At 42.0% G+C, this 16,318-nt stretch overlaps 2 protein-coding genes across 2 annotated transcripts in view; both read right to left on the bottom strand.

Annotated features, from left to right (window-relative positions):
- Positions 1-61: 61 nt before the first annotated feature.
- On the bottom strand, positions 62-4,350 carry LOC117450687 (C-signal-like). Its single transcript, XM_034088596.2, has 6 exons — positions 4,158-4,350; positions 2,518-2,572; positions 2,212-2,399; positions 920-1,081; positions 711-821; positions 62-240 (listed from the first exon to the last, which is right to left on the bottom strand). The coding sequence occupies exons 1-6, from the start codon at positions 4,344-4,346 to the stop codon at positions 127-129; spliced, it is 819 nt and encodes a 272-aa protein (XP_033944487.1). The 5' UTR covers positions 4,347-4,350; the 3' UTR covers positions 62-126.
- A 1,733-nt stretch (positions 4,351-6,083) lies between these two features.
- The window catches only part of kcnt2b (potassium sodium-activated channel subfamily T member 2b), a 36,862-nt gene continuing 26,627 nt past the window's right edge, over positions 6,084-16,318 (bottom strand). Inside the window, 15 exon segments of the mRNA XM_034088535.2 lie at positions 6,084-7,898; positions 7,988-8,072; positions 9,143-9,335; positions 9,337-9,489; positions 10,090-10,218; positions 10,310-10,393; positions 10,501-10,602; positions 11,633-11,744; positions 11,842-11,976; positions 12,081-12,152; positions 12,629-12,801; positions 13,533-13,638; positions 13,719-14,037; positions 15,221-15,474; positions 15,561-15,713. Of these exon segments, the coding sequence (XP_033944426.1) occupies positions 7,781-7,898; positions 7,988-8,072; positions 9,143-9,335; positions 9,337-9,489; positions 10,090-10,218; positions 10,310-10,393; positions 10,501-10,602; positions 11,633-11,744; positions 11,842-11,976; positions 12,081-12,152; positions 12,629-12,801; positions 13,533-13,638; positions 13,719-14,037; positions 15,221-15,474; positions 15,561-15,713 (2,188 nt within the window). The 3' untranslated portion in view covers positions 6,084-7,780.

The following is a 16,318-nucleotide window of genomic DNA, read 5'->3' as shown; positions in this document are numbered from 1 at the left end:
ATTGTGTATCAAATCATTTGGGTGCATGTTTATGTGTAAAATGAGCATGATACAAGCAAAGTAATTAGAACAAGTATTGGTTTATTTCACTTGGATTAATTCATTAGTTTATGAAGTGCTTTAAAGCTACCAAGGAATGGGATTTCCTTTGTAGTCCAGGAAGGCTCCGTTCTGCTTCTCAGTCAGGGAGGCCATCACGTCACACATACCCAGCACACTCTCCTGAACATCAATTTCCCCCTGGTGGTCAGAAACACACAGTTCACAAGAAGGAGTTAAAAAAACAAGACTGCAATTCTGTCATATTCATTCCTGACCTTGGACACCTTCATATTTGATCCAAGTATGATTTGTTTCAATATGACCTCAATGTGAACAGCTCATGAGATATGTCATTTGTATGTAATTCTTTGTTGTGTAAGCATGCAGAACAGCTGCAATCGTGGAGGTTCATTTTAAGGGAAAGTAAAATGTTGCAAAAATAATCTCAAGTGATTCTCTCACCATGAAAGTTGCGACATTTTATTAGTTTTTTTTCTGTGAATTCTCTTGATTCTCAATTATTTACACTACCCCTAAAAGAATGTGTGTGAAATATGAAATCATACGACATGATGTTAATCTCATACTTCTCTATTAATAAATTAAACTATCAATCAGAGCTGACTGGTTCATGTACATTGTTTCCTGTTTCATTACAGCAGACTCACATCCTCTCCACCCATCTCAGTGCGCACCCAGCCTGGATGCAGCAGAGAAAACAGGATCTCGTCCTTCCTCAGTTCTTCTACAGCACACATAGTCAGCATGTTCAGAGCAGCCTGAGGAGAGACAAGAGGGAGGAAAAGGAGCTCCATTTATCAAGTTTAAGATGGAGGCTTTAAATAGCAGATCACCAAGTTGGCTTGTTGTCACTCACCTTGCTGATGCGGTAGGAGACGGCGGGTATAAACTCATATGTTTGTTGAATACGTTGCATTGAAGCCAGAGTGGAGGAGATGTTGACAACGGCTGCTTTGCTGGTGGACATCCCTGGCGTCCCACAGGCCTTTGCCGCTGAACGCAGGTGAGGCAGGAACTCCTAATGATGACCAGAAGCAAAGAGAAAAGAAAACCTTGAAAATACCATTTCTGTATTGCATTATAAACCTACACAAATGGGTTATTATCTGCCTATAGCAATGTATCATGGCAGTTGTAAGCACTCTTTAAGATGTGTAATGCTTTATAACAATGATGTACAGCCTGTTATAAGGACTTGTAAGGTAAATTATCATACATTGTATTTTATAATTGTTAACCTACTAATATGTTGTGATGATGGAATTGCATATAGTATTTGATTATAAAAGATTGTAATGTATGAATTTACAAGTAAGGACATGATCATTTAAAAAAGTCTGTGTGACCAGCAACTAGTAGGGGAGAGTGGGGTAAGATGAGCCAGTAGGTTGACCCACCCCTTTAGCTCATGTGACCATACATTCAGGAAGCACCCATCATTTATATTTGGCTGTGATGGAAAAAAGCACATGGTTAAGTGGTAAATGTGTTTTCTTTCACAATAAACCATGTTTTGCTTGTCAAATTAAATATTCAACATGTCAGGTATAATTACTGTTAAGTCAAAGCGAATTTATCCAGGTCTGAAAATCTCAAGTTGAGCCACAACATCTCTTTTTTTGAGAAGTCATATTTTTTGTATATATTTCATGGCCCTTTGTGATTGATTGACACAAGACATCCTGAAGTAAAGGTCGCTGTTGTCTTCTGACTTATATCTCATTTATCCTTGCCTAGAGGACAATACAAGTACAAATTGGCTCATCTTACCCCACTCTCCCCTACTAGTACTGAAGTATTATGACACTTGATCTTATCTGGTTATACCATTATTTAATAGTGTGTTATGTTTATAAGATAAGGTAAGATAAGAAGTACTTTATTGATCCCAGTTTGGGAATTTTTTCCGTTTAAAGCATTATGAGGATTGCTTATCATTTTAATTATACAGCAAGCACTGGTAATAATGCATTAAGGGTCTATGGACAGGGTACATATTGTAAAGCCCAATGTCATTTGTGATATTGGGCTTAAAATGTAATAGATTGATATTTATAATGTATTATGGAATTGAGCCTCATACAAAGTGTTACAAAAACGTTCAGTGCTGTATTGAAATTCAGTGTTTCAGACTTCCCTCTCTCTTACTTGAAGGATGCTCATCGGGCCTATGACGTTGGTGTTGAAGGTTTTCTGCATCTCCTCAGGACTTGTTTCCTGCAGGGTTTTTCTGAAGAGGATGCCAGCGTTGTTAATCAGCAGGTTGAGACCCCCCGTCCCCACCAGAGAGCCCACATGCTGGGCGCACTGTTTTATGCTGCAAAGGTCATCTGCGTCTGACATAGAGGGAAAGAAAGTTGAGCATCAGTGGTTGTCAGATAAATATCAGAGCCATTGCATGCCGGGACATGGTAGCAGGACGGAGGGTTTAACAGAATTTAAGAGAGATCTTACCAAGGCGGACGACAGAGATTATGTCAGGATGCTTCTTTGCCAGTGTTTGCAGAGCCTGTAAATACACAGAGAAGAGACATTTGTAATCCATCACATTGTTGATCACTTTAAAGGGGACCCATCATGCAAAATTCACTTTTTGAAGTCTTTTATACATAAATATGTGTCCGGTGGGAACTCATGCAGCATCAGAAAATAAAACCCTATCTCTTTTCCTCCATACCCAAATCTCTAAAAACGGGGGTACAACGGAGCTATGACGTAAAATCGGAAATGTGGACCCACGTCACCATCAGAAAGTTGCTATCAGATTTTAAAGCTTTATACCCGCAATCAGCAGTTTTGAAACAGGAAGTGAAATAAAGGGATATGAGCAGGGGTGCACATAACTTTTTTGCCCTGGTTCTCAAAGGAGCACCTGGAGATGTTGCTTGGTGCGCATCCTTAAAATGAAAAAAACCGGACCTTTTGAGGAGTAGGCTTTGACTTTATGAACGGGGGGGCTAGTGAGCACGCAGCAGGGTTACTGTGCGGAGCGCATAAAGCAGACCCTTCACGTGATAGCGAGGGGTAGAGCGAGGGATCGCAGATGCCGTCGTGCTCGTGGACGGATTAAAACAATTAAACCTAAATTACATACCCTGCTATTTTATTTTTTCTCTCTCTCTCTCTACAATTGTGGAAGAAATTGAACAAAACGAAAAATTATCTATGAATGGGTTTATTTATTTGTAATAAGTCATTTAAAAAAAGGCTGCCACCTAAGAGACATTATGAGCAAGTAAGCACCGATATTGAAAAAAACATTGGTTTTGTGTCTCTCGAACGAACATTTATTGACGGTCCCTTAGTAAAACCATGTGTTTAAAACTGTATGGCTCGGATGCTAACAAACTGTCCTATGAGGCTCTGAATGCAGACGTTTCTGTCGAACATTAAACCTAAAACTAACTTCACCGCGGTGTTATACATCCTTTATTTAACCAGGTAAAAGACTAATTGAGATTAAAATCTCTTTTCCAAGAGTGACCTGGCCAAGAAGGGCAGCATGCACGAAGTTACAACAGATAAAACACAGACAAGACAGGCAGACAAATACAGCTGTGTGTTGAGAACAACATCTCCCTTTAACTTGTTCAATTGAACTTTTAGCATGTTTAGGTAACATGCACTCGCCTGTCATGCTTTCATAACAGACATTTGAACTAACCACGGACTTATGCGGCTTCGTTGCAGTCATAACACTGCGTTAGAAAGTGTTGAGTCATGTTGGTGGCAGACATGTTCCCGTTATACAACGTTGGCGGAAATCTGCTCAAGCTCCTATTTATGTAATGTCTCGCGTCTACCACCCATGCAGAGACTTACATTTTTCTTGGAGTGTGGGTCGGTTCACATTTATCGATGTGTAGCTGTAGCACATGACAGCTCGCCTTTGCCACCTGCTGCTTGGCAAACGAGTTATAGCAGCGCTTAGCGGTTTGTTTACAAGCACCAGTTAGTTATAATCACCATCCAATCAACATTTAATTCATAAAAAAACATTTTATATGGCCACAATGGATCTGAAAAGGTCTTCCACCTTGTTTTAGTTTGCAAGATAAGTTTTCGGTTATTAATTAATTAATTACAAGACCCACCTCAGCTCTTGGCCCATCTGGATCCCTGCAACAGGCAAACAGCTTCTTCAGTGGTCGGGGGCCCTCCACTATTTGCTTCACCATCTCCAGGCCCAGACCTCGGTTGGCCCCTGTGATGAGCACGCTGACTGAAGGAGCTGCCATTGCTTGCGACTCAGCTTGCACAATTCTCCCTCTGAGCACGTGCATACAAATCCCTACAAAAGTGTTGGTCTGGCCACACCCACTACATCCCCTTCTTGAAAAAGTGGGCGAGTAACTTTGATAATTCAGGCTTGTGTTAGCCTCACTTGGATGTAAAGCCTTGCCAGAAATAAACATATTTCCATCAGGCAATATTATACTCAATGAAAGCAAAGAAGCATAATGGGGAACATTTTGGAAAGTTCAAAATGAAGCTACTGTAAGAGTGCAAAGCAACACAAAGAGCAAAGGGCCAAATAAAAACAAAGTGAGCACTCCCAACACCCAACAGTGTACACAGAGAGAGTCATGTTAGATCAGGTTTGTCCAAACTACGGCCTGGGGGCAAAATGTGGCCCGTTGTTGTAGTGGCAATTTCTTATGTTACCTGGTAAAACCAAATGCAACGCTTATATGATGACACTGTACTCAGTACATGTCCCTTGCTCGACCTTTTGTTATGCTTGGGTGTCAGACACCATCGCACCCAGATGTTTCCAGTCACTATCACACTTGTACAGTTCCTGTTCCACACACAGTTCCCTCTGTGTGCAACTTATGCAGACTGCTCTGTACTCTGTGTAACCTGTACCTTCAAGCTTGAATAAAGACCACAAAGAGAACTCTGTTTGATTGCTGAAGACCATCTTTATTATTATTATTATTATTACCGTTACATCTCCGGATCGTTGACGAGTTAAAGTTTCCACAACATTGTCCTTTTTGAATTGGCCCTCAGCTAATTCAAAAAGTATAATCGAATTGGAATATGGCCCACATCTGAAACTTGTGTTCTTCTTGTATTATACGTCCTAAATATATAGACATTCAGTCAATTACATTTAAATGTTCTAACAAATCTTAGTTGATAAAAAAAATTAATTTGCATAACAAGCTTTTAAACATAGTGTCCCCTTATTATAATGGCTTCTGTTTTAAGGAACGAGCTGCTAACACTTTTGTAAGAAAATAAATGAAACCCTATGGACAGCTGGGAGGCTGTTTTTCTTCTTAATGTATAATCAAGTTTGGAGCATAATTTACCCACATTTGATTGATTTTGCTAACCTATAACTTAACTTAACATATGAGGCAATATACCTCACCTCAAATGAGTGGCCCAGCCTTTCATATTTGTGTGTGTGGCCCTCAGTGAAAAAAGTTTGGACCCCCTGTGTTAGATAGTTAAAGTCACTGATATAACACAACTGAAGAAACATGGATTAAAATGAGGAATGTGATATCACGTGCTTACCAGGGCCAGCGTTACCTTCCTGACCCACAACGCCTCTGGAAAAGCAATGTGAGAATCTCCTTCTTCGACCAGTGCTTTCATCCAGCTGTCCCTCCTGCAGGGGAGAAGCTTCTGGCAATGCAGCTGCACACTGACACTGTTTCATGGGTTCAGGAGTGGGCGGCCATGACTGATCCAAGCCACCCTAGAACTCATCTGACCGGCTCTACGTCGAGCTGTGGCAGCACATTCAGCTGGCGGCTCATTCCACTATGATGCAAAATGTAGAGCAGCAGGCTCATTTGTGCACGGTCATCAGACGGCAGACAGCAGTGGAGACAGCAGCCTATCTTTTGTACTGATAATAAACCAATTTAACTTCATTTGGTTCTATAATCTTCTTAATCTATTTATCTATTTCTATTTTTGTGCAGCAGCATCAACGGAAATTCCCCTCAGCGGTCAATAAAGCCTTATCTAGTCTTGTGTTGAAGTATTGTGTGGTCTTTGGTTAGCCTGGGGACATTACAATAAAGTAAATGGAGCCATTCACAGTGTTGATATAACAGAGCAAAGAGACGTGAGCTTTATGAACCAGACAAAAGACATACTGTGTCAGGTCAGTCAACGGATTCATTGAAAACTAAAAATGATGTAATTATGAAACTAATGAGTGAAATGGTTCAAAGACATTCAGGTTGAAGTGGCACAAATTGACACCCGAACTGCAATAAAGCGATGGCAAGCTATAATGACTGACTTTAATTTATACATATTTTCATCTGTTCTACTGGCACTAAAGCTAGAGCAGTGAAGTTGGCGGGTTAGCAGGCTAGCATGCCCACCACATGGCTGCATTGTTTCTCTGAGAAACGGTACAATCTGAATTTCTGACAAAAACATACATTGGTAAACAAATGACTTAAATGTCCATTCTAACAAATGATGTATTTTGATTTAACATATGAATCACAGGTTCTTTAAAACATCTGATTCAAGGTATATAAAAAGCAGATTGATATCACTTGAATGGTATATTTTTTACTTGTTTTCAGAAAAAGGAAATTAAGTCTGAAAAAAAACCAATTATTTCATTGATTTCAATTCTAATTAGAAAATAAATAACATGGACATTTATTATACAATAAATACAGCAACTATTGAATTGTAAAGCTTATAAATTGGTTTTAAAACATAGAACTTAAACACCTTTGCCACCGTCCCCCCCGCCAAAAAGTAACATTATAAGCTTCACAAAGAGGTATTTATTGCAGGGCTATTGTACTTAATGGCATTATGTTATGGTAGCCTATTTGTACCTGTGTTTCTATCCATCTCCTGCCTCTCTAACATGCATGTCAGGAAAAGCAAGCTGTTGGTAGGGCGGCTAACGCTGACTCACAGAAGCAGGGAGGGTGGGACTTTGAGAAACAACAGGTAAACAAAAAACATAGGAAAAAGTATGTTTCAAGAGAACTCACATAACTGAAGTGAAAACATACTGAGGACAGCGATGTGTCTGAATGCCCTGCACTGACGACGCATGCTGACTATCTACTTAAGTCAGAGACTGGTGCTCTTTGGATTGCTCCGCTGCTGGTGAGTGTAAAACCTAGATGTGCCTTTGACTGCGAAAGCGACAGGAAAAACGCTGCAAAAAGGCTTTATGAAGACCACAAAATAAAAAGGGGTTGTGTGCATTGTAGTGTCACTTTCAAATACGGCCAAACAGCATTAAGTCTGACAAAACACACCTACGACACAGAAGGACACAAAAATACATCCATTGACTTCCATTTGGCAGCAGTACCTCTCACATTGGCAGTGTCTTGCTCTTGATCCATAAGCACACATGCACATTCATTCACACACTGGCACATACATACAGTACACAGACACACTGCACATACATGATGCAGTACATTACATGCACATAAACAGATATAAATACATACAGTTTTTCATTAAATGCACTTCTGTGTCCGCAGCTTTCCACATTCAAAATAGAAAGGTGCATAAATAAAACATTCCAATCATTATAGAAAAGGTCCATGCAAGACTGGCACCTATCAGTCCACCGAGGCGGAAAATATGAGGGCTTCTCCATTCCCTCTCCATCTCACCATCTCTTGATTCTCTGTAAACTGTGTTGTTGTGTCTCCTCTCTCTGGCAGTGTTCGAGACATTATTTGTTTGTTTTTGTCCCTCACAGATGAGTGCTGTCCTGCGTATCGAACCTGTCGCTCTCCGAGATCCCTGCGCTGCACTTCCTGCTACTACCCTGACTGGGTACGAGTGAGAGCGGGTCTGGTCTGATCAGGTATCTGCAGGTGGGGCACAGACAATTGAATCCTGTCACACTTCTCCTTCTGTGTTCATTTTACAGCACTTTCAATTACATGTGTGTACTTACACAACGTCGTGGAGCTCCAGTCTGGTGTCTGGAGAAGGGTTGATGAGGATGTAGGAATGTCTGTTCCCCTGGTCTGTCATCCCATCTGACACAGGATAAGGAAGAGGTGAGTGATGCAGGAAATAACATAGGAACAGGGTAAACAGCAAGCTGTGCACACATCCGTGACTCTTTTGGTACTGGTTTATTCAAAACACAGGAGGACACATTTAGGTAAACATGGACAAAAGCAGCAGCATTATCAGAGATGGAGGAAGTAGATAATTTCCTTAAAGGTGGGGAAGGTACGTTTCAGAAACCGGCTCGAGTGCACTAACATTTGAAAGTACACAGCCGAAAAGAATCCGCCCCTTCCTTCAGACTTCCTTACAGAGCACCTCCTCCAACACACATGAACGCACAATGCACGCCCAATGACGGCACGCCCAATGAGGGCACGAGATGGCTGACAGACAGGGCGGCAATCCAATCCTGGGTTGTACTTTTTACAGTATTACGGCTTCCACAGATGACATTTTTTTATGGATTTTTTGTCAAAGCACTCAAGATATTCATTGCTATCGGGATGTTAAGAGCATTCCATGGAATATAACAAAAAGTGTGTCTCGAGCCGGTTTCTGAAACTTACCTATCCCACCTTTAAGTAAAAGCACAAATACAACAATGTCAAAAATATTACATTTTTCAGTTTTGTTCTGAAATGTAGTAATATAAGGGAGCATGCTCAACTCTCTGACTGCTTTTTTCACAATTTTGCACAGCCCTCCACCTTAAGATATCATACACTGTAGTTTGCTTGTTTTAGTTTTTTAAGCTGTTAAGGTTATTTGTATTGTTACATTTAAAGCTGGTGTACATACTTGTCTTTAGCAAAAATTATTTCTTAAAAATACTTTTTTTATTATTATCCTTATATATATATTTTTTTTTTACCTACTTTGCAACTTATTTTTTCAGATTGTTTATGTTCACACCACCAGACATCAAGCAAATTCCTTGTATGTGTAAACGTACCTGGCAATAAACTTGATTCTGATTCTGAAATACTCAACCACTGAACAATATTACGGTAAAATACCAGTCCCTCAAAATTGTGCTTCAGTACAATACTGGTGAACTTGAGATCAGGAGCAGGAAACTTTAATATTGTCTTACTGTATCCGGTTGGAGAAAGGCCCAGGTGTTTCATCCTCGTCTTCACCAGGGCGTTGAGCTCCTGCCTCTCGGAGCGTCTGAACAGGGTCAGTCTCTGCTGGTTGATCCTCTCTGCCGCGCTGCCCGGACCCCCCTTGGCCCCACTGGAGCCCCGCCCCCCCTTTCTGCTCAGCCGCCGGGCCCACTGCATGCTTCTTCCTCCTGAGCAGAGGGTGGTCTGAGGAGTGGGAGGAGGTGGAGACAGGCTCCGAGGAGGTGGAGTTACGGTGAGCGCTGGTCCGGGACAGCAGGGGCTCTCTGGGTTCCCTCGTATCTTCATAGTCCTCCACTGTGATGGATACCTGGGACTGGGACACACAAAGATAACTACATAGCAACATCACACACAACCAGACCTTTCATTTCCTTTCTCAAAAATAAAGATAAATGTAATTTCTTAAAGCCCTATTATGCTTTTGGGGGTTTTCCCTTTCGTGTAGTGTGATGTATGGATGTGCAAGTTAATGGTCTTCAAAGGCTCAAATCCCAAAGTTCTCCCCCCACTGCCTCACATGCCTCGAATGTAGTCCTTTGTTTATTTCTGTAATTTAGTGACATCACTATGTTGCACTTGCGCTTCTATTGGCTAGCGCTCCAACACATTGTCCATGATAGGCTAATCAGTTGACCAATCACAACAGAGATGGCAGCTAACCAATCAAATGCCATGCTTACTTTTTCTTTAAACAATGATCACGCTCCACGTGGAAAAAGTTGTGACCTTGTGACTTTAAGCCTAGCTTTTGGCAGGGTTAAATATTGTACCAAAATCATTAATGTTTTGTTTTGCACTTTTAAATGTCTTGTTTAGCTGAGCAGCGGCGGTAGGTTCGGTGCCATTGGGCTGCTGCACCGCCCTCCCTGAGACAGAAAAGTAGGCCACACAACTAGTAATAGCAGCCCCTTACTTCAGAGACTGGAAGCTTGTGTGCCTCTGTGCGGTAGATGCCGATGGGAATGTCTCCAGTGGAGGAGCACAGTTTCTGGTAGAGCCTGCCGTAGGTGCGGATCCACAGGTCGTCCTCTGTGATTTTCATCTAAAAAAAAAAAACAAGACAATATTCTGCCTCAGAGACACTTCACAAACCAAACAAACAGAATCCAAGGCATTTGTGTGCCGGTACTTACAGCACAAAGGAAACCTGAGCCAGGCATGGAGTCCAAACCCAGCAGCAGCCTGGTGATGGAGATCATGTAGTCCTTCACAAATGACTTGCAGCAGGAGAACATGCCACACAAGTCAGTAGAAATAGATCAGATTTGGCATGCTCACACATTTAGTTTTTTAGTCAGAGTTATGGATTTTCTGTTTGAGATACCTGGTAAAGGAGAGTGTCCAGCATGCTGACACTGAACACCTTCCCTGCAGAGAAGGGCAGGCGGAACATAAACACCAGGTTGGAGCCCTTCTCCCTTTCCTTCTACAGATTAAACACACACACACACACACACACACACACACACACACACACACACACACACACACACACACACACACACACACACACACACACACACACACACACACACACACACACACACACACACACACACACACACACCCACACACACACACACACCCACACACACACACACACACACACACACACACACACACACACACACACACACACACACACACACACACACACACACACACACACACACACACAAAGATGTTCACCCGATTACACTAGTCATGGTTGAAGTTACTTAAAATCTGACATTTATTGTGAGACTTATAAAACATGTATCTTGTAGCATTTTTTTTAAAGAGGAAAAATCCCACAAGAAACTTAAACAAGCATGCACTGTTCAAACAGCAAGAAGAAAAAGCTATAATTCACCAGATATCCTTTACACTGCTGGAAATCTAATAACATCTATTTATAATGATCCCAGAGTGAACTCCATTTTAATACTTGATGTCGTGCTAGGACAAATGTACTCATTCTTTGATAAATGATATTGAGGCTTGGTGGGAAATTCATTACTGTCGCTGCCACACAGAGAGCAACATTAACAACAATTCGAAATTAAAAAGGCTATCAATCAATCAATCAATCAATCAATCAATCAATCAATCAATCGGATACGGCTGTAATAGGCCTAAGGCCTTTTAGTCGCTCATAAATAAATAAGTAGATCACTGATTCTTTATTTACTATGGATGCTGTCAACAGTCACATAGTCCAAAGTGTAGGTGATGTTTGACCAGTAATGGTCGAGGCGGGATTTGAGACAGGTAACCGTCTTGGATGTGACAAAGCTTTCTGGCATATCATTCCACAAGTCAACCACACGCAGGCTTAAAAAGTTTCTATAATCAGTAACAAATGTATACTGCAATACACTATCCTGCTTTTTCTCTCATTGGTGTTTCATTATGAACTCTGAAGTCTGGGTTGAGGTAAATGAATAATAGTGCTTTAGAAAGTATTAAGCTTTTACCTTTTCCAGTTTGGACAGGGCCAGAGAGTAGTGGTCTTTGACTTTGAACTGCATAAATCGCATGTTGGCTGGGTGGGTTAGCTCTGTGATGATACTAAGAGCTGGGAACAGTCTGGAGGGTAAAAGCACAGACAGAGACAAAATGGATAAAAAAACACACACAACAATATAAACACAGAATGTTCGATTGTATAGCAAACAAAGCAGACCTGAACAGTGTCTGGACATTCACAATGGTCTTTGCATCAGCCATGTAATCCTCCTCTGCAATCATTGAGCTCTCCTTGTCTACCACTACCATCGTGTCAGCAAAAGTGACTCCGCATCGCAGCAAACTGTCCAGACTGTGGAGAGAAAATCAAAGAGTACAGGAAAGGCATTTGAGTGGTGAAAAGCACTTCCATGAATAAAGATTAAGGAAATAGATCAGTGTGTAGCGTTGTCTCACTTGTCGATGGAGCCCACTGTGTAGAACACCATGGGGAACCAACAGATTGCCTCCAGGAAGTCTGCTTCAGGTCTGTAGCGATCAGAAAACAAATACATTCGAGATTCCTATAGATTTGTACGTGGCATGATGAAGAGCGAACGTCCCCTCAGAGACAGACCCCCGTCACTCAGACTGAGAAATACAACACAGCCTGCAGAGAGCACTGAAGACAGTCTATAACAGCAGTAGACTGGAGTGACTCAGCATTTTATTGCCTTTTTATTGTATTCTACTCTCATTTGGCTGACTGTGTTTGTGTACCAGCCACAATACAAGACCCAGGTTTGCGGAGTGCATTGTCCTGAAGCATTCAGCATTTCACAAATCATGTTTACTCTGAACCTAAATAGCTCAGTGTTTCTCCTGAACTGGCTATGTAAGCAGGAACTTTTCTTTTTCTATCCTGCACAACCTACATTTGTTTTGTGTAACTCGTTCATCATGGAACACATTTAGTTTGAAGCTGTGGAACAACATAGCAATTAATGACATCAATGTGATCTTACATGCTCTCCAGCAGCAGCACAATGGGGTTGAGCTCCTTCCTGGGTCGATAGTAGGCCCGTAGAGGCACAATGAAGTTGTACAGTCCGTTTCCTGCACTCTCCGCAGACACAATGATCAATTTGTTTTTGAAGCCATAGCAGCGGGCATCCTCAAAAAGGGTGTGGTGGCAAGCCTAGGAGAGAAGCAGAGTAGTCATGGGGGATAACAGCAATGTGAATTTAGATAGCAAGCCATGTAAATCCCACACTTTACAGGGAAAAATCCTGCCAACTGCAATAAAACGGTATAACAAATCACCCCTGGCCGGCAGAGAACTCTCTGCTCCATGGCTTCTCTGGATAACTGGACTTAAACTCCCACTGTACATTTTACATTGATATTCAATCTGATATTTAATAATCCATTCCTTGCACAATTAATGTATATATAATATCCTGCTTTACATTTTGTTACTGTACATTTGTATTTCCACATGTATATTTTTTACTTTTTTAATGCTATTTTACTTCTATTTGCGATGTTTACATTTTGGATTGTTTATTTCTAGTCTTTTAATGTACAATGCCTTGTCTTTTTATGCTGCTGCAACGCAAACATTTCCCAAATTGGGATCAACAAAGTACTTCTTATCTTATCTTCAGAATCAGAAACAGTTTTATTACCAGGTAGGTTTACACGTACGAGGAATTTGACTTGATGTCGTGGTGCATACATAAAAGTAAAACAAGAATTAAAAACACAGGTAGAGAACTAGAAAAATATTAAAAATAATACAAGATATAGTAAAATATAACATTATTTACATTGCAATGGAATGGAATAAAAAGGAATAGAAAAGAAAAATAAGAAAACAGATATTGTGTGCATTAATGTAATGCATACAGTCTATGGTCTTTATCTTACCTTGTCCATGCGCAGGCAGCAGAAAGGCATCTTTTCCTGAAGAAGGTGGCACAACGCAGGCGAGCTGCCGATGTACGGAGAGTTTAGGGGATATCCCTTCACCCACCTGTAGCACAAGCCCACAGTTACCTCCAAACTAGTTTACACTTCCCTGGTGTAAATACAAGCAGCATCTTCCTGACTTACTCGCAGTGTCGACCCCACCAGTGGGCGCTCTCGTCTCTGTCACTGTCCTCCTTGCCCTCTTCCCCTCCCTCGTCCTCTGACTGGTCTCCGAGCAGGTCGAAGGTGGGATTGTTGACACCGTCCACCAGCTCCAGGACGGGGGCGATGCTGTGCCGCCTTTCCTCCGCTGACTCTCCCATGGCAGGCAGGGCCAAAGTGTTAACACCACCCATCTCCGCCCTGCTTCTGCTTCCTCTCCCGCTTCCCAGCACGGTGCCCCCAGGCTCCTGGCTCTCTGGGCTGCTGTCACTGGAGTCCTGCAGGTCGATGGCCACTGTGCCTGTAACACACACACACACACACACACACACACACACACACACACACACACACACACACACACACACACACACACACACACACACACACACACACACACACACACACACACACACACACACACACACACACACACACACACACACACACACACACACACACACACACACCACACACACACACACACACACACACACACACACACACACACACACACACACACACACACACACACACACACACACACACACACACACACACACACGACTGGAGGATCAAAGATGAATGAAGGAACAAACACTATACACGAAGTTCAAAAAAGAAGAAAGTTTCCCTTCAGGCAAACAGATAAAAAAGCCTTTAATTAGATGGCGTTGTCATAAGAAATTCTAAAAACATAGACAGTGCTTGTACCTGTTAAAATGAAGCGGAGCTCTCAACCCACTCAGAGTGTCACAAACACCCTTAGGAGGTAGAAGGGCGTTTGTGACGTTCTACTGTTTTTAGAATTTCACCGTGAAATAGCCATCTGGTTAGGAGCTTTTAAACATGTTGCTAGATGAGTGGATTTAAGGACCTTACTTCCTTTTCAAACCCTTCCCAACCAAAGCAAACCTTTATTATAATTCCAACATCAAGGACCCTTTTTTTCTACTATACATGATGTGTTTGCACAGTCCCTGATAGTGGATACTGTGGTGAGAGCATTGAGGAATAGTGAGCTATGCAGTATCACTGTTGTCCACCAGGTGGTGTGTGTATACTGACAGTTCAGTTCATTTGGTTGTTGTTTTTTTAGATTATTATTTGGCCACCAGTGCCTTTATTATAGAAGCAGATTTAAAATGGGGAGAAAAAAGGAGATGACATGCTGAAATGGTCTGAGTGAATCCTAGGCCTTGAGCTCTGCCAGGTTAGCTATCAAGCGGCCCCATTTAGGGGTTCTTATCAAGTCACATATCAAGTGTTGCTAATGATCAGATACATGTGAATTCATCAGAAAAGCTGTGCATATATTTAACCAAGATAGCTTGTGTGAGAACTGCGTAATTCTGAAAGCTGTGAATGTGCTGCTGCAGCTGACAGTTTGATGACAGGTTTGCGTGTTTGACCAACACATACTGCAAACAGAAGGCCAGTGTGTAAACGTTACACAGTCTTTGTGGCGTGCATTTCAGACTGACCCATGCTGGCGATGATACTGTGGACTGGCAGGCGTGTGAGTCCGTGGTAGATGGATTGGTGCACCCCCCTGGGATTTCCTCCAGTTCTGCCCCACGATGGCTCCTTCTGGCCCCTGACGAATGCTGAGTTCTCCTCTTTGGAGATATTGATGTAGAAGCATGTGTCAGAGGCCCCCATGATGTGGCAGGGCCCAGGGTTCAGCAAGATGTTGGTGGTTTCCAATCTGCGAACTCCAATCAAACATACTCCATACCTATAAAAAAGACAAGGTCAGATCTGAACAGTGCGAGGGGGGTTTTGAGTTCTCATTTTTGGGGCTTTTCACACAATATAACTTACTTTTTGTGAGCATGAAAGGAGGCAAAGGTGAAACTCTTGCCCTGGTATTCTCCAAAGAATTTACTTTCCTCTAGACGGATGTGATGCACCTCATTGGCTGAGCAGCGGCGGTAGGTTCGGTGCCATTGGTCTGCTGCACATGCACCGCCCTCCCTGAGACAGAAAAGTAGGATTGATTGGCCACGTGGGGAAAGAATGAACTTTAAAACTTGAAACACAAAGCGTCTAGCTCAGCACCAGGGCAACATGAGGAGATATTTCACCTGAGGTCTCAGAGGTAAGATCTTAAATGTCTGTCAGAGCTACTGATCAATACTTCAATCAGGACACACAAGGACAGCCAACCTGTCTAAACAATAGCTCCCAAATGTACACATTCACACAGTTAAGTGGACACATTTTTCTCCTAGGGATACATCTTTAGATGTGGAGGCTAAAAAGGTGATAGCATAAAGCAAGGGTGTGGGGGCAGTGTGAATGTGGGTGGCCTGCGACAAAGACGGCATTATATAAACAAGTGTTATAGCGATTTTGCAGTTTACAGGAACTACTGTAAGTGTAAGGCTGGAGAGGAGGAGGGAGCATCATGTAGCACTGTCACAGCCAATAAACCAAATGGCAACAAATCCAGATATAGAAGCATACTTATGAAATACATTGCTTTTGAAAGTACCACTCATCAGACACAAGAGTGCTTGACATTGAACTTCTTTAATATTCATATTTTTTTGATGCAATCATCATTGTTATCAAAGGAA

Source organism: Pseudochaenichthys georgianus, chromosome 8, assembly GCF_902827115.2.
Source record: "Pseudochaenichthys georgianus chromosome 8, fPseGeo1.2, whole genome shotgun sequence".
In the NCBI taxonomy this organism is placed as follows: Eukaryota; Metazoa; Chordata; class Actinopteri; order Perciformes; family Channichthyidae; genus Pseudochaenichthys; species Pseudochaenichthys georgianus.
This window is presented reverse-complemented; position numbering and strand designations above follow the sequence as displayed.